Consider the following 24,731-nt stretch of genomic DNA (forward strand, 5'->3'; position numbering starts at 1 on the left):
TTCTTTAAATATGCCTGGATTGCTATATACTTTCCTCTTGGAACTGCTTTTGCTGCGTCCCACAGAAGTTGGGGCTTTGTGTTGTTGTCGTCATTTGTTTCCATATATTGCTGGATCTCCATTTAAATTTGGTCATTGATCCATTGATTATTTAGGAGCATGTTGTTAGGCCTCCATGTGTTTGTGAGCCTTTTTGCTTTCTTTGTACAATTAATTTCTAGTTTTATCCCTTTGTGGTCTGAGAAATTGGTTAGTAGAATTTCAATCTTCTTGAATTTACTGAGGCTCTTTTTGTGGCCTAGTATGTCATCTATTCTGGAGAATGTTCCATGTGCACTTGAGAAGAATATGTATCCTGTTGCTTTTGGGTGTAGAGTTCTATAGATGTCTATTAGGTCCATCTGTTCTAGTGTGTTGTTCAGTGCCTCTGTGTCCTTACTTATTTTCTGTCTGGTGAATCTGTCCTTTGGAGTGAGTGGTGTGTTGAAGTCTCCTAAAATGAATGCATTGCATTCTATTTCCTCCTTTAATTCTGTTAGTATTTGTTTCACATATGTTGGTGCTCCTGTATTGGGTGCATATATATTATAATGGTTATATCCTCTTGTTGGACTGAGCCCTTTATCATTACGTGATGTCCTTCTTTATTTCTTGTTACTTTCTTTGTTTTGAAGTCTATTTCGTCTGATACTAGTACTGCAACACCTGCTTTTTTCTCCCTTTTGTTTGCATGAAATATCTTTTTCCATCCCTTGACCTGTAGTCTGTGCATGTCTTTGGGTTTGAGGTGAGTCTTTTGTAAGCAGCATATAGATGGGTCTTGCTTTTTTATCCATTCTATTACTCTGTGTCTTTTGATTGGTGCATTCAGTCCATTTACATTTAGGGTGATTATTGAAAGATATGGACTTATTGCCTTTGCAGGCTTTAGATTCATGGTTATGAAAGGTTCAAGATTAGTTTCTTTACTATCTTACTGTCTAACCTAACTCACTTATTGAGGCATTACAAACACTGTCTGATGATTCCTTATTTCTCTCCCTTCTTATTCCTCCTCCTCCATTCTTTATATGTTGGGTGTTTTATTCTGTGCTCTTTTGTGTTTCATTTGTCTGCTTTGGTGGGTAGTTGATTTTATTGGTCACACAGTTCTCTTAATATTGTTTCATTTCTGGAGATACTTTTATCTCTCTCTGTGTCAGCTTCTCTGTGTTCCTGTTCTCTGGTTTCTATTCCATTAACGGCCTCTTGCATCTTGTCCATTCTGCTTTTAAGTCCTTCCAGAGATTGTTTTATTTCTGTAGTTTCCCTTCCTACTTTGTCTGTTAGCTCTTGCATTTTTCTCTGCAGCTCCATCAGCATGGTTATGACTTTTATTTTGAATTCTTTTTCAGGAAGATTGGTTAGGTGTGTCTTCCCAAGCTCCTTCTCAGGGGTGTCTCTGTTAGTCTGGTCTGGATCAAATTCTTCTGCCTTTTCATGGTGATAGAGGTAGTTGTGGGGAGTTGGCACATGTGTCAGCTGAGAGAACATCCCTTCTTGCTAGTTTTTGGTCTTCCTCTCCTGTGAGAACGGCGACCTCTAGTGGCTTGTGCTGGGCAGCTGCACGCAGACGGGGTCTCTGATCGTTGCCCGGGCACTGTGGATGGAGCTCACCGCGGCTGCGGTAGGCGTGGCCGGCCTCAGGCTACTGCTCCGCTATGGCGGGGCCGTGCCGGAGGGGGAATGGGCGGGGAGGCTGTTTATCTCCGTGAGGGGCCTCCAAGCTGCGCTGCCGCCTAGGGGGTTAGGGCGCCCAGAGTTCTCTGGGATTCCCAGCTGCTGGGCTGCGTGCACTGGGATGGTTCCATCCAGCTGTGAGGCCCCTGTCCCTTTAAGACTTTCAAAGAGCACTCACTTTTCTTTTGTCCCAGGGGCACCAGCTTCGGGGACTGCTCGCAAATTTTACTGTTCTGTTTCCCTAGTATCCAGCACACCACACACTGTATGTCTGCACTCCCAGTGCGGATGACTAGGGCTGGGTATTTAGCAGTCCTGGGCTCCCTCTTCCTCCCTGCTCTGACTCCTCTCCTCCCGCCAGGGAGCTGTGGTGAGGGTCGCTTGGGTCCCTGTGGGCCACGGCTTGTATCTTACCCCCTTTGTGAGGTGCTGGGTTCTCCCAGGTGTAGATGTTGCCTGGCTGTTGTCCTGAATCTTCTGGTCTCTCTTTTAGGGATAGTTGTATTTGTTGAACTATCAAAAATATATATGGTTTTGGGAGGGGATTGCTGCTGCTCTACTCACGCCACCATCTTGGCTCCTCCCCTCCCTCTCTAATACTTTTGAGTGGTCTTTTCTTGGCTCTGGGTAGTTCCTCTCATAAATGTGCTGATCATTGCTAGATGAATCCTTGATGGGGACCCTGTAGAGATCTCTGGGTTTTCTCTCTGTGCAGCTCTCTTCTCTTCAGTACTCTGGCCTACAAACTTTTGATGGCTCCCCAGACTCTCAGTTCTGTCTCCTCAATTTAAGGTGTCTGCCTGCTGTGTCTCAGTTCCCTGTGCTGTGGTCTGGAAACTCAAGTCAGTGTAGTGGGGCAATCATAGAGCTCACCTTATTTGCTTGTTGTCTCTTAGAGGTTGATGTCCTTTGTTGTCTGATGTCCAATGTCTTGAAAACTGTTCTTTCATGTTTTTAAATGTTTTGGTTGTTTTAGTTGAGAGGGTAAATCTGGTCCCTGTTACTCCATCTTGGCCAGAAGTAGAAGCTCCACATACTTAATGCCAGAATACTATTTTATGGAATAGATTATTTTTGTCTTCCAATTATTCACTATTATAAGACAAGCTTTCATAAACATATTTTTATAGTAGACATGGTTGATCATAAAAATCACATGGGACCTTTTAAAATAACTTCTTTTAAACTCACTCTTTGGGTTTAGATTCAAGAAGTCTGGAATGGAGCCCAGAAATCTATATTTTTAACAAGCTCCCTTGTAAAGGCTGGTCTTCAATTTGAGATGATTAAGGGTAGGGGGACTGCATTATCTTCCTCACTGGGAAATAGCACTCTTAAAAAACTTAATGAAAATATTTGAGACTTTATAATTTTGACTCTGAATTTCTACAATTCTACAAAATATAACTTTGCATGGTTCCTATTTTGCAGTTCTCAGAAGTGGAAGGCAAGCAATGTGAAAAACTGGTTTACCGAACAATTTCTAGTTCAACATTAAAATGTAACATTCAAGTTTCATTTCCAACTAGTACATTCAATTAGCACATATGGTTACCAAGAGGTGTACCTGAAAAAAATGCTGTAAATTAATGTGTAAGTTGAATCTAATTTCATAAGAGACATGATAAATGATGGTGTTTCCACCCTGGAAATTAATAAATGAATGTATCCATTCAATCAACATTACTGTGAATCTGTTATGTGGCAGGCACTCTATAAGGCACAAAATGAATGAGACATTAGTCATTGGTCAATAGACTGTAGTAAATGACAGAGACTGTCTCTTATGGCTAGGTGAAGTTCATCTCAAACTAACTGGCATTAACATTTATTATCTTTTCTGCTCCAAACATGTTCTCTCTGTTTCCAAGTCCCCAAATTCCAGAGAAGGGATTGGCTCATTTTGGAGTGGGTGCCCACTCCTAAACCTACTCCAATTTGGGGTAGTCTCCTTGACTATCCTTATTTACATAGCTTTTCCCCTATTGTCTGAGCTAGCTCAAGTTTTACCTTTATTACTTGCAACACAGGGAGTCCAAATCAATTGAAAAATAATTACAAGTGCGATGTTACAAATGGGAAAACAAGGGTGTAATGGGAGTGTATCACCTTGGTGGGGGGTGGACCTAGCATTGTTGGACACAGCGTAGAAATTGCAGAAGGTCTAAAAAGCAAAAGAGATCATATAGGTATATCCTGCACAGTAATATAATGCTTTTAATAAGACAACTAAGCAAGCAAATGAAGCTACATTAAATGTAATAGAGAACTATAACTCCATTATTGAAAAAATATATTTTACATAAAATAATTCCCATTTTTATGGTCACAAGGCACTTCTGAGCCTCCTCCTTGTGGCCCCTTCCACCCTCCTGTCTGCTTTGCTTGGCTAAGCATCACCCCTTTCCTGCCTCTCTGACACAGGCTTATCTCCTCTGTAGCTCTGTACTAACTGTTCTTGTTAAAGCAACTGTGCTAAACTGAATATTTACTTCCTTAATTGAGGCATTCCTGTGGAAAGGGAGTTCTGGGAAGAGACCATGTCATATCAGCCACTGTGTCACTGACATCTAACACAGTGATTTGCACATAGTAGGCACTTAACCAACATTTGCTAAATGAACGAATGAATATATAAAATGAGTGAATGGATATTAGACTTTCAGAGGTGGGTGGGATCTTGGGTGGGTGGAATCATTTAGTTAAGTATACTTTTGGCAATACTTGCTAAGTAAAATACGAACAAACTCAAAATGATTTGCACAAGACACCCAAAAGCTGCTACTCCCCATGTTCTTAAGCCAAAGAGTTGTCTGGAGAGCACCAAAAGAGGTGAGGTGATTTGCATGCCCGTGCCTGCTGCAAATGCTGGGATAATATAGTATAACTGGCAAAGATTGGTAAATGAGAATTACAACCTGAAATGTGTAGAGTTGAGGGCTCCTTGGATTATCACAGTCATGGCATAACTGCTTTGTAATTCTTCCTTTAATTTGGAAAGCAACTGGGCAGCTTTATTTAATTAGGTAATTTGTTTTTCTATATCCCAATATCCCTTCTCTATGCTGAGGAAAAGACAGCAATGCCTAAGTTTGAATGTTTTTATCTCCTAAAGATACGAATCCTCCCCTACACTTGAAACTTTTCCAATATTCCCTATTTCAATGGGTAGCATCATTGTCCATCTAGTTGTGAAAATCTAAGACTTAAAGGACACCCTTGATAATTGCTTCTCCTGCAGTCCCCATGGCCAATTCATTATCTGGGCCTACTGACTTTACTTTTTTGTTCTATTGACTTCTTTCCATTTGATATCTATCCCTCCAGTTCATAGTACCATCACCTCTCCCCTGAGCATTGCATTACTGCAATAACAGCCTCTTAAGTGGTCTCCCTATATCCACTCTTGTCCCCCTTAATTAATCCATTCTCCAGAGTGATTATTTCAAAAATGAAAATCTGATCATACCTTCATGCTTAAAACTCTTTAATAGCTTCCCACTGTTTTTAAGATATAGAGCAGAATCCTAAATATGTCTTTTAGTATTTGTGTGGTCTTGTTCTGCCACTCATCTTATTTCCTACAATTCAGCTGTGGTGCTTTCTTTCCATTCTGAAACTATGCTAAGAGTCTTTTTACTACCAGATTTCTGTACATGCTACTTGGCTTGCCTGGATGGTCGCTACTCTGTTCTCCCTCCTGGGCCCTGCTTTGTTCAGTTAACATCAAGGAGTCTTTCCTTGATCTTTCCAATCTATGAGAACTCTGTGAGAATGAGGCAGGGTTCAGCATCAATTCTATTCCAATATTACTTCTAAGCACTAATAAAATCAATTCATATTGAATACATATATATGAGTAGAGAAATTTTATTTTAACAATGTTATTCAATTCATTGAATGCCTTCTAAATTAGTCTTCCTCTAATTTTGTTGAAGGCAAAAGATCTGGAAATCACTGGATTTATAGAAGGATTTTATTTTTTAACAAAGTCATTGGACATTTACTTTTTTAATATCGATATTTCCAATCGTCCCTTCCTTTGCTGCCTCAAAGGTTTTTACACTCCGGAGTAATGTACCAGGTATGTCCCTTTTTTGTAAAGTTAAAGAGCAACAGTGAGAGGAGAGGAGGGAAGGAGAACCAACATGCCCTAGGCCTGCTGTCAGGCAGAACAATTTTGGATGGGCTTGGGGGGTGGTGGTAGAATGAGGATCTGGAAACTGATTTCCTTAAATGATCCATGCCCTCCTGCCTCCCCACTGCCTAGGAGAATAAGTTAGAGTTAGGTGCTCTAACTCATGCCAGGATTTTATGAGCGTAAAGATTTTCTTTTCCTACTTACCATCGGTTCATCTGTGTTCTTCTGGAACTGGACCAACCGGACTCTGGTCACGTTCTCCATATCCATGTCTCCATTCGCACTTTCTGGAGAATCACCATTTAAATAGGGAGAGGTGGGAGGAGGTGTGACCCTCAGTGCTTCATCACTGTAAACTTCATGTGCCACTACGTCGTGAGTCTGAAGTAAGGCCTGGTTATTTTATGAAGGAAGTAAAATAGTAATAATAGTACTATTCCAGCAGAAATCCACTAACTATATGAATATATATTAAGTTATTCTTTGCCTCTCAAAGATCTCTGGAGAACTCAAAGTACATTACACGGGGATACAACCATACCCTAATTTCTTTGTGACAAATAATCACAATAGAGGGGTTAAAAAAAAAGAATGAATGATTGAATGAATGAGTGAATCAATGAATAGATGTTTGTTGATTACCTCGGTTAGAGGTGTTGTCAGATGCTATGAAAAAGTATCCAATTAACTTGCTCAAATAAAGGGTAACATAATGCAATTTCGAATAATTTAACAGAAAGAATCTCTGTAAAGAGAGGTGGCAAATTTGTGCTGGGATTTAAAGTGGAAATAAATTTAAAGAGAAACAGTGTAATAACTGGTATATTGAGCAAATATCTTTCATCAATGGCATTAACAATAACTTTTATGTAACTCAAAGGATGAAGATAATTTATAACATATGACTTAGTAAAAGAAACAAAAACACACACAAGTGAACCAGAAAAAATTTAATTTTCCAAAATAATCACATATAATATTGGAGCTTAAAATCTAAACTTAGTTTATATTTTTGTTCATTTCTTTTTTGGGGAGCATTTGCCTAAATGAAAAATAAGTTGACAGTTATTATTATGACTTTATTTTTCAAAGATTGTAAACAAAAAAAAGTGACTTTTTTGTACTGATATTTGCATATGTCATCTCAGAAATTTAATAATAGACATCCCTTGTTTCCCTAAAAAAGGATATTCTTTCACTTACCCTACTTTTTGTGGCATCATAAAAAGTTTTTAATAACCATAAATATTTGAACATTTCTATTTCAAAGAGAATTTTGCAGCTGAATATCAGTGTCTCTGGAGCTTTACACAGATTATATTTTCTTATGCACTAACTATAAATTCAATTCTATTCTGTTTGAATCTATGATTGGTGTAGAAATGAAGTATCTGGAGATAATGAAATGCTATTAAAGTTGCTTTAAAAGTATAACCCTTAGCATCTCCAATTAAGTTATTTAATTAGAAGGCTTTTTAAAGTCATGATTTGGCTATTTTAATTTTAGAGGCATGCATACAAAGCAGAAAAATAAGGTTACAATGCAGTTAAATCATAAAGATGGTGTTGATTGGTCATCAATAGAGCATATGCTGGAGCAGTTATGTGAATTTGGTTTTCTAATGGAAATGGTAGATACTTCCAAGATCTCAGAGGGCTGGTATAAACTGGGGTCTGGGTGAAGGGCAGGAGGGGCTCCAGCAGTGCGCAGCTTGACAGCAGGGCTCCACAACAGCCCTGGCGACTTTGGCTTCCTGACCATTGCCCTAACTATACCCTGCACTGTAATCCCAGGCCCAAGTTTGGAGGTTGTGCTCTGTGAGCAAAGCCCTCTTTTCCTGGTTGAACTGTGGCCAATTAAAAGACTAAGATTTAGGGTAGAAAGCAAAAATTGGTAATAGACAAATTGAAAAACTTCTGCTAAAATTAGGTTCATTGTATCAATTACAGATGCGTCTGTCTTCCATAACTGGTGAATTTTTAAAAACATGCTTTGTATGGCTAGAGGATATCTAGTCAAGCAGAGAACTAAGCTTTCATCAGGGTAATGCTGGTTACATGGGTTGAAGAAAGTGTTTATGTTGCTTTTTGCAAATGATTTCTATCCATCCTTCTAAATTATATAAGCAAACACTTGTATTTAATTAATTAATTAATTAATGTATTTATTTATAAGGAAAGATAAGTCCACAATCACAAAATAATACCCAAATTGAACTTTAAAAGAAAAATGCTTAAATTATGTCACCAGATAAGGTCATACTTGATATTAACTACAATTTACCCTTGTGAAAGACTGCTACCACACAATAAAACTTAACCTGAAATCTGGTGCATATATGAACAGAGGAAGAGGGGCCATATACAGATTGCTTAAAAAAAACATTGAAAAAGATTATGCAAAATAAAAAATAGGGAAATCAAAGGTTGAATATTTTTCTTCAACATGTAAATATGTTATGAGGTATGACTGAGTGATTGTTACGAAGCTGAAACAGCTGTTATTTTTAATAACATAAGAACCATGTAATAGAAAAGAAATACTTCCACTTTTTGTACTGTAGTAAGGATATGGACAAGATAACTAACAGCTTTAGGCTAGAGTGAAAAAAATCTGACTACTTTTAAATGAAAAAGAGAAATATGAATTTTACATTTGAAAGGTGGTTCCTCTGGTTTCATAATTACAAATCATAAAACTTACCACTCAATAATGTAACTTTCATGATAACCTAAGGTGATTTTAACCCTCTTGCTTTTTTGGGAAAGGAGGGTAAAAATTTGCTCTTAAAACCTGTTCTAGGTCCTAGTTTGTAAGGAAAAAAAATTAAAGCATTAACTTTCTATCTTATTAATATTTGTCTTTACCCTTAATGTTTTACATTTTACAATTGCAATAAGCAAAGGATCTGTTCTTTTTAAAAAATCAGTGTTTCAAATGGAATAATTGAAAAAGGGATTAGTGTAATAGTATTTTTTATCATGACCTCTAAACACACAGTACAGACTTAAAACCCATTTAAACCTACACTTTCTAACTTTTCCTTTAATGACTGTAAATATTTCCAAGTATCTGTACTTTAAGTGTCAGCAATTCAAGATTAAACTCTCATGCTTGAATGATCAGAAAGCAAAGAAAAAGCTAAATAATTGAGCAAATAAGCATGAAGTTATAAATATGCTAAGAATAACTCCCAAACTTTGGCATAATAAAAACATAAGCATTAAAATATTACCCTTTAGCTATTAATATTTCTTTAAAAATACCAAGATTTTGAAACCATGGGTTAAAAATGCTTGTAAGATAGAAAGCTCCAGCATTTAAAAGTTTATTTAACATAGTATATATAGCTCAGAATTATATTTCTCACATGGGGCATTATCCAAACATATGCTTATTTGGGAAAGACCAATGATCTCAAGTTAAGTTTTTAAGAAACAGCTCCTCATTACAAGTCAACCAACTTCTAAAAGCAGAGGCTTGGGAGCCAGCAAGAACTGGGTTTTGAACCTCAGTGAGGCCACTTACTATGTGGGTTACCTCAGGCAAGTCTCTTGACCTGTCTAGGGTACAGTTTCCTCTCTGAACTGTAAAATGGGGTTAGTCACTCCACCTCACATCCCAGCAATCAGCAAGCTCTGTCGTATCCAATCATCTCCAATATAGACTCCCAATCTGCCCATTACCCATCAGCCCCTTCTTTCTCTAAGCCTCTCCCACCTTTTACAACAGCCTCCTCATTGGTCTCTGTTTTTTAACTCTTTTATCTCCCTTATAGTCCATTCTCTACACATCAGCTCTGGTAATCTCTGAAGCACAGATTTGGTACTATTTTCCTTCTTGCTATCACTTAGTGTCATCCTACTGCAATCAGGAGAAAGTCTGGACTCCTTACCATGGTCTGAAAGGCCCTACTTGGTCTGGCCTCTGCCAACTCTCCTAGCTCCTAGCTCTTCTTGCACCACCCTCTCTCAGTTTACTGTATCCCAGTGGCAATGGCCTTACTTCTGTACTTTGACCCTACAAAGCTCCTTCCTGCCTCTAGGCCTTTGCATTTGCTCTTCTCCATGCGTGGACATTTGGAAGGCTGGTCCTTCAGCCTATAGGTTAACTTCTCAGAAGGGCTTTCCCCGACTACCTAAAGTATCTCCCACTTTATTATCATCTCTGCCCCATTGACCTGACTTTTCTTCATAGTTATTGTCACTGTAAGAAATTGTAGTTTACTTGTTCACTGTCTGCCTGTAGGTCACATCTCCATCCTCCACCCTGACCCCACTAGAACGGAAGTTCCATAAGGGCAAAGGACCCTGTCTGTCCTATTAGCCACTATCCATAGTGCCTAGCATGGTGCCTGGCACATAGTAGGTATTTGATGAATGAATGAAAATGTCTTCTAAACATCTAGCTAGTTATTCAGAAATTACAAGGCTTATTGGTCAGAGACCAGACCAATATTTTATCTGAAAATGCTTACTAACAGCAATGCACATATTAACTTCTTTCTGACTTCAGAAAAGCAAAATAAATCAAGCTTTTGAAGGTTAAGTGAGTTGTGAGATATGGGCCTATCTGAGTTTTAATGATTTTGGAAAAAACCTTAACCCTAAGAAAAAGGCTCTTATTTGGGTAAACGTTAACATCTTTATTTAGCTACTATCAAATCTGAAAGACCTACTGATCTCAAGTGGTCCTATATCATTGTTTGAATTGAGCTGAGGTTACTTAGCAATTTATAGACAGACATGTCTGTCCAAACTGTACAGGTTTCTATCTATGGAAAACACACTGTACAGAATAGTCAGTCAAGGCAAGGCTAAACTATCTGCAAATGGGCAAGTTCCTAATTGATTTAATGTTTTACTGAGAACTTACTATGCACTCTATACATGATAAGACACTATGGAGTAACTAATAATATTTATTAGCTAACATTTATGGGCAACAAGCATATGTTTGGCACTGTGCTAGGTACAGTAAATGTATCATCTATTTAATTCTTATTCCAGCTTGATGAGGTTGGCTCAGCAAGTCAGTTCATAGAGCTAGGGTGGTAAGGCTGGAATTCAATCCCAGGCCCATCTGAATTCACAGCTCTTTAAATTTTTAATTTCTAATTAATTTATTTTTTATTTAGGTATCATTGATATACACTCTTATGATGGTTTTACAAGAAAAACAATGTGGTTACTACATTCAGCCTTATTATCGAGTCCCTCCCCATCCCCCATTGCAGTCACTGTCCATCAGTGTAGTAAGATGCCACACAGTCCCTACTTGTCTTCTCTGTGGTACACTGTCTTCCCCGTGACCCCACACATACCATGTGCACTAATCATGATACCCCACAGTCTCCTTCTCCCTCCCTCCCCACCTGCCCTCTACCACCCTCCCCTTTGGTAACCACTAGTCCCTTCTTGGAGTCTGTGAGTCTGCTGCTGTTTTGTTCCTTCAGTTTTGCTTCGTTGTTATACTGCACAAATGAGGGAAATCATTTGCCACTTGTCTTTCCCCACCTGGCTTATTTCACTGAGCATAATATCCTCCAGCTCCATCCATGTTGTTGCAAATGGTAGGATTTGTTTCTTATGGCTGAGTAGTACTCCATTGTGTATATGTACCACCTCTTCTTTAGCCATTCATCTACTGATGGATACTTAGGTTGCTTCCATTTCTTGGCTATTGTAAATAATGCTGCGATAAACATAGGGGTGCATCTGTCTTTTTCAAACTGTGCTCCTGCATCCTTTTTTTTTTTAACAGCACAGGAGAGGTGCTGAGAGGGCACCCTTTGTATTTATTGAGCAAATACATGTTAACAAAAAACAGAATTCTGTGTGGGGGACTTAATAGACAACCATTAACTAACTAAACTTAATCCTTGGCAGTCTCCAGTCTCCTGGGGCGTGACATCTTACATGGTATTGAAACAATAGCAAGGGCAATTAGGTCACAGAAACTGTTTTGGTCTTGTTTGTTCTGTTCCTGATCACTTATCAGGAATTACAGGAAAAATAATCAAGTCATATATGATTATACATTTGATTTCTATATTAATCTCACATTTCCACCTTATTTTTTTAATAAAATTTTTTAAAATAAAATTTACCTATTACTGAAGTAGTAGGTAAATGTAATAAAGATTCGTTTCTAATAGAAAGCTTTTTAACACAGTTTACTTTTTCATAAAAAGTAACCTATTTTTTAAATCTTGTGATGTAATATAAAGATGGAAAGTAGAGTTTAGTGCAGTAGGAAGGCAAGTGTAGGCAGTCAGGTTGGGCTCCTGCATTCTTAGGGTAAATTCCTAGGAGTGGAATTCCTGGGTCAAATGGTATTTCTATTTTTAGTTTTTTGAGGAACCTTCATACTGCTTTCCACAATGGTTGAACTAATTTACATTCCCACCAGCAGTGTAGGAGGGTTCCCCTTTCTCCACATCCTTGCCAGCATTTGTTGTTCTTAGTCTTTTCGATGCTGGCCATCCTAACTGGTGTGAGGTGATATCTCATTGTGGTTTTAATTTGCATTTCCCTGATAATTAGCGATGTAGAGCCTCTTTTCATGTGCCTGTTGGCCATCTGAATTTCTTCTTTGGAGAAGTGTCTGTTCAGATCCTCCTCCCATTTTTTACTAGGTTTATTTGCCTTTTGGGTGTTGAGGCATGAGAGTTCTTAATATATTTTGGATGTTAACTCCTTGTCAGATATGTCTGAATCCACAGCTTTAACCACCTTTATACTATATAAGACATGATGTCTAAAGGGGAATCCCATGTTTCCCATGAGAAACAATTGGAACAAGATAGTGGTAAGGTAATTAACTCCTGATATTCGTGATTTCTCAAACTTGAAGAGACTACTAAGGCATACAGTTTCTTCATTTTCCTGGTCTGTGAAACAGACACAACAACCATGATTAAATGAGCTCATACATTCAGTGAGAACAATGCTGAGCTAGATGTACCCCACTCACTGGTGAAGGAACCCGTTCTGGCCAGCCAGCATATGTTAGAATGTTATGCCAGTGAATGCAAGCAAGTGCAGAAAGAATTAAAGAAGACAAAGGTCACTGTGGATTTTAGAGGTGTTAGGAGAGACTTTGAAGCAGAGGTAGGATTTGAGCTGAGTCCTGTTTTGGCACACCTAGCTTGTACAATGCACTCACCTACAGGTACAGAACCTGCTTTCCTCTAATGCACTGGAGAGTGCACGATAATACGGACTGAAGCCAGATACTCTCAAGGATTATCTTTGAGTTCAGCCTTTAATGCTTGGGTGGGAGAGTTAGGGTGGATGTGGTAATTGCTTCTCTCTAGGTGGTTGCTTTGAGGAAAAAATCCTATTTCAATGACTGAGTTAAAGTTTGAAAAATACTGTATACAAGTGGCATGTATGTCAAACTCACAGAAATGTACATGAGATGACTATTATACTGTTACTGTTATTTAAAAAAATATCATCTCAATAGTAGTAATAAGAACATAGCTTTGCCAACATCCAAAAGACAAGGAACAACAAATGCTGGCGAAGATGTGGAGAAAGGGGAACCCTCCTACATTGTTGGTGGGAACGTAAATTAGTTCAACCACTGTGGAAAGCAATATGGAAATTCCTCAAAAAACTAAAAATAGAAATACCATTTGACCTAGGAATTCCACTCCTAGGTATTCACACAAAGAAAACAAGATCCCAGATTCAAAAAGAAATATGCACCCTTATGTTCATCGCAGCACTATTTATAATAGCCAAGAAACGGAAGCAACCTAAGTGTCCATCAGTAGATGAATGGATAAAGAAGAGGTGGTACATACACACAGTGGAATATTACTCAGCCGTAAGAAGAAAACAAATCCTACCATTTGCAACAACATGGATGGAACTTAGAGGGTATTATGCTCAATGAAACAAGCCAGGCAGAGAAAGACAAGTACTAAATGATTTCACTCATTTGTGGGGTATAACAAAGCAAAACCGAAGGAACAAAACAGCAGCAGACTCATGGACTCCAAGAAGGGACTAGCGGTTACCAAAGGGAACGGAGTGGGGAGGAGGGAGAAAGGGATTGAGGGGTATTATGATCGGTACACATAATGTAGGTGGGTCACGGGGATGGCAATATAGCACAGTGAAGCCAAGTAGTGACTCTGTGGCATCTTACTACACTGATGGACAGTGACTGCAATGGGGTGTGTATGGGGACTTGATAATATGGGTGCATGTAGTAACCACAATGTTGTTCATGTGAAACCTTCATAAGATTGTATATCAATGATACCTTTAAAAAATATATATACATATGAAAAAAAAGAGAACATAGCTTTTAAGTCAAGATTTTCTCTCAAAGGGCAGTCACCTGGATGTTCCACTCTCCACATATATTCCACATATACTGATGTGGCTGATGTTTTAAAAATGTTATATTCATCTCTGTATGGTGATAGAAGGTAACTATATTTATTGTGGTGAGCATTTTGCAATGGTATATAATTGTTACATAACTATGTTGTACATGTGAAACCAATATAAAATTGTATACAAAAAAATGTTATACTCAAAATGAATTTTCACCAGTAATTGTGCTTTTAAATTGCAGTTAAGTAGACTATGGGCCTTCTTCTAAAGAAAGGTATCTCATATATTTTCAGTTTTGTTTTAGCCATTTAGTTTTATAATAATTGGCTAAATACAGATGCTATCCCCATTTTTCCAGACATTAGAAATGGATAAACAGTTCCAGTGACATAAAGACTGTCCTATGAGGAGGCAAATCCCTGCTTTGATGACTACCCAGTCTTTGAAGAGCTTCCTCACAAACAGCATCTTTACAACTGCGACACAAAGTGAACAAAAGAATCAATGTTTCCGGTATTACTTGGTACTGTAATCTTAACAGTCTGTTATTATATGGATAAAAACACATTTGATGAAGATGATTATATTTTATGTGGATTACTAAAAAACTTCTTTTGGAAGTGAGATTTTAGTACTATGGAAATTTGTTACTTACCATGAAATGAGGTTGTGTTAATATACGCTTTAGTTCCTTTGCATCATTATTCTCAGGGTAACATGAAATTTCTTCCAATACCTAAAAAATAAGCAAGATATATGATAATACAAACAGGATGCCAGATTTAGAAAATACAGAATCTTTTAAATTAAAAATAGTGACTGGATTTTTATGGCAGGCAAAACAATTATTGTGGAAAAAATTCATTATATTATTCAAAGGTTGCTAATATACAAAAGAACTATATTGATGATAATAAAAAATAAACAGATTGCTATTATAGTCTCTGTCTACATCACCCAACTTAACCCAATTATTGAAAAATACAAAACAAAATGACAAATCCATAATATATATTTACTACAAGTTTAAGTAACTTAATTAATGCAATGGGAAAATATCTCCACAAATCTTTTTCCAAACTCACCATCAAAATGAATCTGTAATAAAAGTTAACGACAGCTTTCTTTTATATTAACAAAACTGTCAATTCTTTTCAGAAAGATTAAAACAACATAAAATCAAATAAAAACAATTTAAAGACAAGAAACACTTAAGTAACTTTCCTTGTAGCCTTGCAGAATCAATGTTATTCTCCACACTCATCTCACATCGAGAAAAGCACACCTCTGCCAAAGGTTCCTGGGATTAGTTGCCAGGGAATCCAAGAGAATTAAAAAAAAAACCAAACTTTTCTCTTTCCACTCAAATTTCTTCACTAATTAGTTGTTAACATTTTCTCTATATAGGTAAAAGTGGTTGTTTTCAAATGAAATTGGTCTTCCAAAGTTATCCCTTACTACCAGGACTGAGTTTGCTCATTTAAAATTTGATTATGTGACATGAGCCCAGGGAGAGCCTCTGTACTTTTTCAGAATAAACATACCTCTGGGGTTCAAACTGTAGAGTGGTTATAGACATTTCACTCAATTCCAAACATTGAGCCAATCAAGGACAGCTTCAGGAGGACTGGAGGTCAGGGGCACACAAGTCATCCACCCAGCAGGAACCTCCTGCCTCACCTCGGAGAATCTTAATGCTGGGGCAGGAAGGGAGGTAGGAGGTCACTTAGCCTAAAGCTTAGATTTCAGCAGCATACCTTTGGGCTACTCAAGCCCCCGCCTCAGGAACGAGCAAACAAACAAAAAATACAGGTGCTTTTTTTTTTTTAAATCTAAACGAATCCTTCACAAGTTCTGGTTATGCTGTTAATTCATACTGTTTAATGATGAGAAGCCACTTCTACTTGGTGTATTTTATACTTTGAATTTCTCTGCCTGTGAAATGAATGGATGAAACCATATACTTTCTCTGGTCCCCTGCCTCTCGCAGTCTATGATTTTAAATACTAAATCATAGACAACCTGCCCAGTGTCCTTGGTCTTGTATTGCAGTGAATATACCATATTTTCTAGTACAGGTTTTGCGTTTAAATTCTGGTTGGGAAGGGATTATATCTTTCATTCTCTTTCACCTAGTAATCTCATTTTGTAAGAAAGAATCTTTTTAAAAAGGCTTGATAACACCAAAAAGTAAAAGACAAAACTAGATATCTAACAATGGAGCAATTGCTAATTCGCTATATCATTTAGTAATAGCAAAGAAAAATTATGCCATTGTTAAGAATTTATATTTATGAAGACCAAGCAGAAATAGAAAAACACTTATTATAAAACATCAGGTAAAAAAAAAAGAAACATTTTGATTGTAACTATATAAAATCTATATGCAAATAGATGGCAATTGGAAAAGTATACACAAAAATGAAAATTATTGTGTTAGGATGCTGGGATTATGGGTGAATTTTTGTTTCCAAACTTTCTGCAATGTCATGTTTCTATGATAAAAAACTTAGAGAAAGTTTGTGATAGATACAGCCATGCATACTAGCCAACAATTCACAAAAATGACCTCTCTGAGCTTAGTATATTTAATCGCTATAGATATTTGATTAGCATTTAAACATTACTCCCTTGAAAAGCAACTCAAATTTTCACAGCATGTCTATTTCCACCAAGTGCAGTCAAATAACCTTTTTTTTAAATAAATAAGAGAAGTAAAATTGATATGTTAATGTTTTCAAGTTTACATATCAGAATCAAAACTAGAAATCTAGGCAATGTTGCTGCTTAGATTTTTTTTTCTTTCCTGTATATAAAATGTTCAGTGATAAACTTAGAAATACAAAATCTGACTGAATAGTCCAACTGCGACTCCAAGGGAGCTTCCTCTTACTGGGCTGCAGAAATGTTTTCAATAAAGAAAGCGAATGTAACACCCAGGTACATTACAAAATATATCACTTACCTCTTTGGCTCTCTGTACTGCATCACTGGGAGGATTCCTGATTTGTGGTGAAGACTTTGTGTTAATTTTGTCATACAGCTGAAAACAAAGAAGAAAATCCAATCAACACTCCTAATTCTCTGTTACCATCCAGAGCTTCATAGTTATTATCTCACAAGTATTTCACAGCAGTTTCCTCCTAAAGGCAGGGTCATTCTTTCAGGGGCATCTTCTTGCTAATAATCTTTTAGGAATATGAGTCTTACGCATATGTTTTTAAAAAATCATCTTTAAATAGATGGTCCAAAATTCTGTCAACGTGGCAATTTCCTTCTAATTTAAAATTCAGCACTATTCCAGTAATTATGGTATTTTTTTCCTCTAATAGAAGCAACACTCAGTAACACGAATACAGAGTAAAATGAAAGAATGCTTTCTGGCCAAGACACGGCTAAAGGAATTTTCACAGAAATCTAAATCTTGGGAAAGGGCAAACCCAATTCCTTCTAGGAAGGAATGTTCTCACAAAAGGTTTATGCTTGTTTTACTAGGGCTGTTCATTAACAGTATCAGTGCTGGCATCCTTCAGCAGGAAATCATGGATATACACTTTTTCCCTTTTGAATTTTAAATTCACAGAGTGTAAGAAGACATTTAAAAAATCTAAATATATTTTAAAAACTCCATAAATCTAAATGTTTCAAAATTTAACTTTCTGAAGAAAATTAATTTAATTCTTCAGAGAAAAATGCCTGTACTGCAGAAACACAATTAAAATATTAATTTCTACCTCAGATGTATGTCTCATTTAACAGTCTGCTTTGAAAAGTGGAAAGTTAAAAATCTTGGCTCATCTGCTGCTTCTATTTCCTAACTTCTCTAAAATAGGTGGGGTTTTTTTTTTTGGTTGGTTTTGTACTTTTCTTCCTCCCCTACCACGCATAAGATTGCTAGTAGAGCAAAATGCTGAGTGTAAACATCCTTCAGATTACAGTTAGATTTGTTTATATTGATGCAAGATAAAGTTTTATGGTTTGTAAATATGTGGGCCACACCATACACAAAAATGCCTAATGATAAATAAGTTTTAAAAATGCTTAATGAGAGCAATGTGAAAATGGAACAGTGACCATTTTTAAAAGATGGCATTAAGGAAGCACCACTAAATCAGACATTAAAATAAATACTAGAAGTAGGCTAGTAAAGTGTTCCTTTATTTAAAATATTACATTGACATTTAGGTAACTAGTGATCTGTGGCTGGTGCACAAAAGTTTGCCCAAGTGCATAGTGAGTACATGTGGGCGGTCTCCATCCTCCGAATGGTTTCTATCTCTAAAAATTGTAAATTTTGAAATTTGGAATTAGGGAATATATTTTCCCAAAGAAATAATGTTATACATAGTGTCAGGTTCCCAGACTAGCCTATAGAGATGAAGGAAATACTGTACATATGCAATAAAAAAACCGAAGAACCCCTCCTGCCCCCAAGTAAGGAACCATAAGTTAAAACAACACATTTTAAATACAGAACACTTAGAAAAATAGACAGTCACCACCTGACATATCATAATATTAATAATCAAACAAAATTAAAAAACCTATGTGAATAAGGAGATTTTTAAAACTCTTGAATGCTACTGTTTGAAAAAAAAAGCAAATTCAGTTGAAAGCTTTACAAGTTGATGACATTATCACTTTATAATGTCTAATTTCATGACAAAAAGTTTTTTGCCTTTTCCTCAACCAAGGACTACTACTAACACTACTTTCAAATTTTACCTATGATTAGGGTTAATTTCTATTTACATGTTTAATAAGTGCACATTGGTTTTTATTCACAAAGCAACAAAAATTCCACAGCTCCCAGAATTGCTCTCACTCTACCATCGGAGACTTTTTATTTTTGGCTTGGTTTTGCTATGCCAAGTATGGTTCCCTAGGCCTTCTGTCAGTGTGGTTTCTTGAGGATTTGTAGCAGAATCAGCAGGCTTGGTTAGGAAACACAGAGATTCCTGGGCCACACTCCAGACCTACTGAATCAGCAATTGAAAAGGGGCTCCAGAAATCTGTGCTTTAATAAACTCCTGAGATATTTGTAAATCCTAGCCAAGTGCTAACTTTTGAGAGTAGCTGCAGTTATGCTGTTAACAATAGTGATAAGTGCTTTTACTGAGCATTTACTAGATGCCAGTTACTAGTCAAAGTTCTTAATATATATTTCCTTATTTGACCTCAAACAACTTTATCAGGTTGGTACCCCTATTATTCCTACTTTACAGATGAGGAAACTGAGGCACAGCATAGAAAAGTGAGAACCATTGTTCTAGCCTTACACGGCATGCAGATGCCTGGAGTTCCAATATTTTCAAGACTCTGCTCCAAGAAAAGTGTTCAGACCAAATTTTCCTCTGCTCCTTTGGTCTGGCCTGATCTGATTCATCACACATTCACCCAAAGTTAGTGGAACTAGCAGTGGGATGAGGGAGAGATTGAAAGCTTAATATCATGGCAGATACAGCAGGAAGGACTCAAAAGAAGGGGCCTTCTGCTTGAGGTGGGGGCACTGGGCTCTGCCTGTCCAATTCCTTGGAGAGGCCAGGACTGGAGCAGTCAAGGTAGGCACTGGATGGAGTGGATGGTGTTCATGTGGCTAAGAATAGATGGTGAATCTTAATGCCTGCTTATTAACCAAAAGGCAACTAAGACCCAAGGAAGGAAGAGGTGCAGCAGAGGCTCACTTTGTTACCATCAGTGGGAAGAAGTGATCCCTTGTTGATCCATCTATCCATTCACCCAAAACTTACTGAGGTTCTACTATGTACTAGGCAGTGGGGCTCTATTTACTGTGGTTACAAAGTTCTTGTCCTCAAACAACTCACCAATTCCAAAGATGTGTATAATCAAAGTCTCAGAAACATATGAAGGTCCCCCTTGAGGACCTGAGAATAGTTTGGGAGTAATAGTGAGCAGCCTCAAGTTGGGGACTATCTGGATGTGTATACATTTTCATCCCCCCCCCCCCCAATTTCTGTGACTGTATTTTTGCCTTTGGAACTCAAAATATTTTAGGGATACCCTGAGCAAACAGAAACCATTTGAGAAATGTGGCAAAGCAGGTAAGTTAAAAGTCATCAATGGATAAAAGTTTGAATGCAATGTATTAAAGTGTTTTAAAATAGAAGTCAGAAATAATGCAGCTTTTCAACTCCTCATTCTCATGAATCATCTTCATATTGAATGCTGTCTATGACATGAAATTCAGGACTCAAAGTGCAAGTCCAAGTGAAGTTCTGTCAAGGTCTGGGGGTGAGAGGTGGTTGGGGCTTGAGAACAAAGGCAGGCTACAGCTTCTCTTTATCACCCTTTACCAGCTCCCTGATTCCATCAAGTATAAAGAATACCTAGATTGATATGATCTGGGACTTGGCCTGTGGTCTTGAACTTTCAGCGTAAGCCCAGAGCTAAGGCCAGAAGGAAGTTAAGGGGCACCAAGTCGGCCAGAGTATCCCTGGACTTTCCCTTCCTGTGGGGGAGGAAAGGAGAGGGAGTTGCTCTCTTCCTCATGCGAAGTGAAGGATGGCGGATGCTCCAAAAAACCCACGCAACAGAAACTGGATGTGCCAGCAAGGTGGGCTCACTGGCTCATTCTCTGGAGGGATGTTTGCTGAGTTGCAGCAACTTACAAGACCCAATGTGGTGTACCAGGAAGAAGCCCTGTGTCAGAGAGAGTCCTGGGGGCCGTTTGAAACGTGGTGTTTGGGTCCCAGGTGAGAAGGCACTGATGTCTGCCTCGTTCCTGGCTGGAGGACACATGGGCAGCCTGTAGGGGCAGGGTGAGGCCAGCGGTAGGGCAGCTGTGTTTTTCCCATGAGTCAGGAAGCTGCCTCAGAATGCAGTCTGGCTGGAGCCATCTTGATGGAAACTTGCCTAGGTGTGTTGCCTGCACAGAGCAAGGGGACCTGGAAATAAGTAGCTGTGGGGTAACACCTGGGGGCAGGAGCCAAGAGGGTGCTGCGGAGGCAAGTGGCAGAGTACACTGCTGATGCAGAAGCAACCTAGGATACAGCCAACACGGGGATGCCTGTCGCAGCAAAGGCACCCACAGCCAATGACACTGGCTGCCTGAGGGACAGGATTATAGAGCAGCCTGCATAAGTGCTTCTTGCTCTTTTCCATGACCAGACTTGAGTTCTTTGATATTCAGTGCTTCAGAAAACTCCTGAGATATTTGTAAATCCTATCTATGCCCAGCACAAACTTAAGAGAGTAGCCGTAGTAATGTCGATAATAACAATAGTGATAATTGCTTTTACTGAGCATTTACTAGAAGCTAGTTACTAGTCAAAATTCTTAAAATATATTCCTTCATTTGGCCTCAAACAACCCTATCAGGTTGGTACTCCTTTATTCCTACTTTACAGATGAGGAAACTGAGGCACAGTGTAGAAAAGCGAGAACCGTCAGTAACAGCACCTAGTATGGGGCTGAGTACACAGTAGATGTTTAATACATGTTTCTTCAAAAAATAAATGAGTATTTGAGCTGGTGAACAGGAAGTATAAATAGATGTTTTAAAAAATTCAGAGTGACATAAAAATAAAGAGTGGGAATACTTGTTTCTTTAGGAACTAGGTATCATTTATTGTTAGCGCTGCTCACATAAGTTAAAAACTTTCTCTCATAATTAATATATTTTGACTATGTTTAATTCTTTTTGTATGTGTGTTTCAAATAGGACTTACTTCCTAAAATTTTCAAGATAGAAGAGAATCAATATAATTCAACTGCTCCATTTTAAGGAGGAGAAAGCTGAGGTCCAGTGAAGTGATGTGCTCAGGATTTTGCAGCCAGAGCAGCAGGGTCTAGACTGTGGCTTCCTGACGCACTGCCTTCCCTTTCATACCACATTTCCTGGGCTTGTATTAGAATTCAGTAATACATGATGTCTCATGCCAGAGAAATATTTGGGGGAAAGAACTGTAGAAAATGCCATACTTAAAAAAAATACATTATGATTTGAAAGATTAGCCGAATAACTACAAGCCTTGCCCTGTTATAAAGAATGCTAGGATTCGAATCCTTTCCTGGCCAGATGGTAAATATTTTAGGCTTTGTGGGCCATAGGGACTCAGTCACAACCACTCAATCCTGCTGTGTATGTGAAGGCAGCCATTAACAGTCGATAAATGAATGGGCTGTGTTCCCAAAAGACTTTATTTACAAAAACAGGTGGCGGGCTAGATTTGGCCTGAGAGCCATAGTTTGCCAGCCCTTGCTCTAGAGGCTTAAACTCAAGGTGGCCTGAAATGACAAAATATATTTTCTTTTGCTACTTGCATGTGTGAAATTTGAAAATATCAAAGCTGAGGTATAGAGGGTGAGGCAGAGGGAGGGAAGAATGTTCATAAATTAACCTTAGAGAGGAGAAAAAAGAATGGACCTATTACTGTTTGTTTTCTCTAACGAAATTATAGTTACTTAAGTTCAGCCCTTCTTATAAAAAACATGCACACACAAGGCAAAACGAGGAAATGTGAACAGCTGCAAGGGGAACAGACTGTTTCAGACTGTCTCACTCACAGACAGGCCTGCTCTCTGCCAGTCTCTGGTGCTGGGAAGGCTATGACCACACACAGCTACACAGACACGCTTCGTCTTCCTGTCGTAAGGAGTAGAAGCACAGTTCCATTAGGAGGCCACATTCTGTATTTGAGGTGGGTTGTTTTAAACAAAGCAGAATAAAATTGCTGGTAATATTAAATTCAACTCCCCTGAGATGATACTTCTAAACATAAAGATGATGATATCAGTTAATATGTCACTTTTTATTTACATTCAAAACACTAAATCAAGTTTCATTTTTTACCATACTGCATTATATCTCACTCTCTTCTGATTTCTAGTCCTTAAATAGAAGCCTTTATTTTGCTCAGTTTATATGCAGCATTTAGCAAGATCAACATTTAAAGAAGAATGCTTGGCAGAGAACCTATAAAATTACTGTCCTTGAGTTTTGTGTTCCACTAATTTTTTGGCACAGAGAAAACCAAATCTGAGGACTAGAATGTACGATAGTGGAGATAAGAGTAACTTGTGCAACGAGACTGTAGTCATGGGTCAAATGATGAGCCGGTTTGTAGAGTTGCAGGGAACACTGAAATTCATTAGGAAATGCCATCTTACCATTTACTTCAAAGATACTGAAGAAGCAGCTCCCTGCTGGATAAGAATTAAAGTTTTCAAGGGTTAAAAATTTACCTGTAAAGTAGGTAATGAAATGTGTCTGTGATCCTAGTAAAACAGTGACAGTGTTCAGAAGTTTACACTGCAAAACAGTAATGGGAACTAAAGTTGCTCTAGAAACACAGACTACTTTATTAAGAACTTTCTTTACTGTTGTATTTGTATGTGATGTGTACTGTTTCTGTGACTTGTCTGTGAAGCTCGGTGATTAGGAACAAAGTTCTGGTGTCAGACCTTTTCAGTGAACCCAGCAGATCAGCCATTGCTATCCAACAGCATTTAAAAAAAAACATTTGAAATCCAAAAAAAGTTACGAAATGGTAATTTAACACTAAAATACAAAGAACTGATATTTAACTACTGCACCAGAGCTGATTTTATGAAGTTAGAAATCAGAGAAAATCTTCTGAGATCTAAAAATCTATTTTTCCTGCTCAAGTTTACGTATAGACTTACTATCTTTAGGATAAAAATATGAAAATGCCCTTGCAAAGATCTCTGGCATTAATAAACATGACATAGTTCAAACTAGGAGAAGAGCTGTTTATTTAACAGCAGTCTAGAGATTGTGTGATGGGAAATGGAAGTGTGAAAGAAATCCACTACAAAATTTAAATGAGCATTTTCAAAAGTTTAAGGAGCTTCAATTTAACTTTGAGAACTTACATAGCCTGTCCATCTTACACATCTAAGAATGATTATGCATCATTGGGATATTATGACTTATAACAACAAATTAACATTACCTAGGGCATTTTTCTTTTCTGGGGTTAAAAAATGAGTATTCTGTCAGCACTAAAAATTGTTTCTCCAAAAACACTTATATTCTATAAAATTTCTAAAAATCAATCTAGTTTTTAAAAAGTAGTTGAAGACACACAGCATTCAGAGATGAGTCATGCAGAGGACTCTCCAGCTGCATAGAGATAAAATACTCCATCCATCTGAAGAGTATACTTTCATTTTATTTGCACATTATCCTTCATGGTTTGTATTCTGTGCTTCCCCTCTAACAGTTCAGAAAACATGTAAATAGCTAAATTTTATAAATCTTAAATGAAATAGTTTCTCACCTAAAAAATCTGTCAAATCCACAAACCTAGTGACCACAATAAAGTAGTAAGAGCCCCACCCTGGGATTTAGATTTTTCCTGGAAAAAGGTTCAGGGCTGCTACCAATAGTATGGCCCAGTTTATACTGGGTAACTAGAGTTAGAAATAACTGATATACTGTATGTTATATTTAGTGGCCAATAAGAATGTTCCTTGAAGCCCTTAAGTTAGATGTTCCGGGAAAGCTTTAGCCTAACACTACAGCTGTGAAATG

General features: G+C 37.8%; 1 protein-coding gene across 14 annotated transcripts in view; it reads right to left on the bottom strand.

Moving 5' to 3' along the window:
* The window catches only part of CASK (calcium/calmodulin dependent serine protein kinase), a 405,697-nt gene that overhangs the window by 48,159 nt on the left and 332,807 nt on the right, over positions 1-24,731 (bottom strand). For all 14 annotated transcript variants that reach the window (XM_036895365.2, XM_036895363.2, XM_036895360.2 and 11 more), the window contains 3 exons: positions 17,181-17,258; positions 14,871-14,951; positions 6,065-6,253 (listed from right to left, as the gene is read on the bottom strand). In XM_036895365.2, coding sequence (XP_036751260.1) covers positions 6,065-6,253; positions 14,871-14,951; positions 17,181-17,258 — 348 coding nt within the window. The remainder of the gene's footprint in view (positions 1-6,064; positions 6,254-14,870; positions 14,952-17,180; positions 17,259-24,731) is intronic.

The sequence above is a fragment of the Manis pentadactyla genome, chromosome X, assembly GCF_030020395.1.
Source record: "Manis pentadactyla isolate mManPen7 chromosome X, mManPen7.hap1, whole genome shotgun sequence".
Classification (NCBI taxonomy): domain Eukaryota; kingdom Metazoa; phylum Chordata; class Mammalia; order Pholidota; family Manidae; genus Manis; species Manis pentadactyla.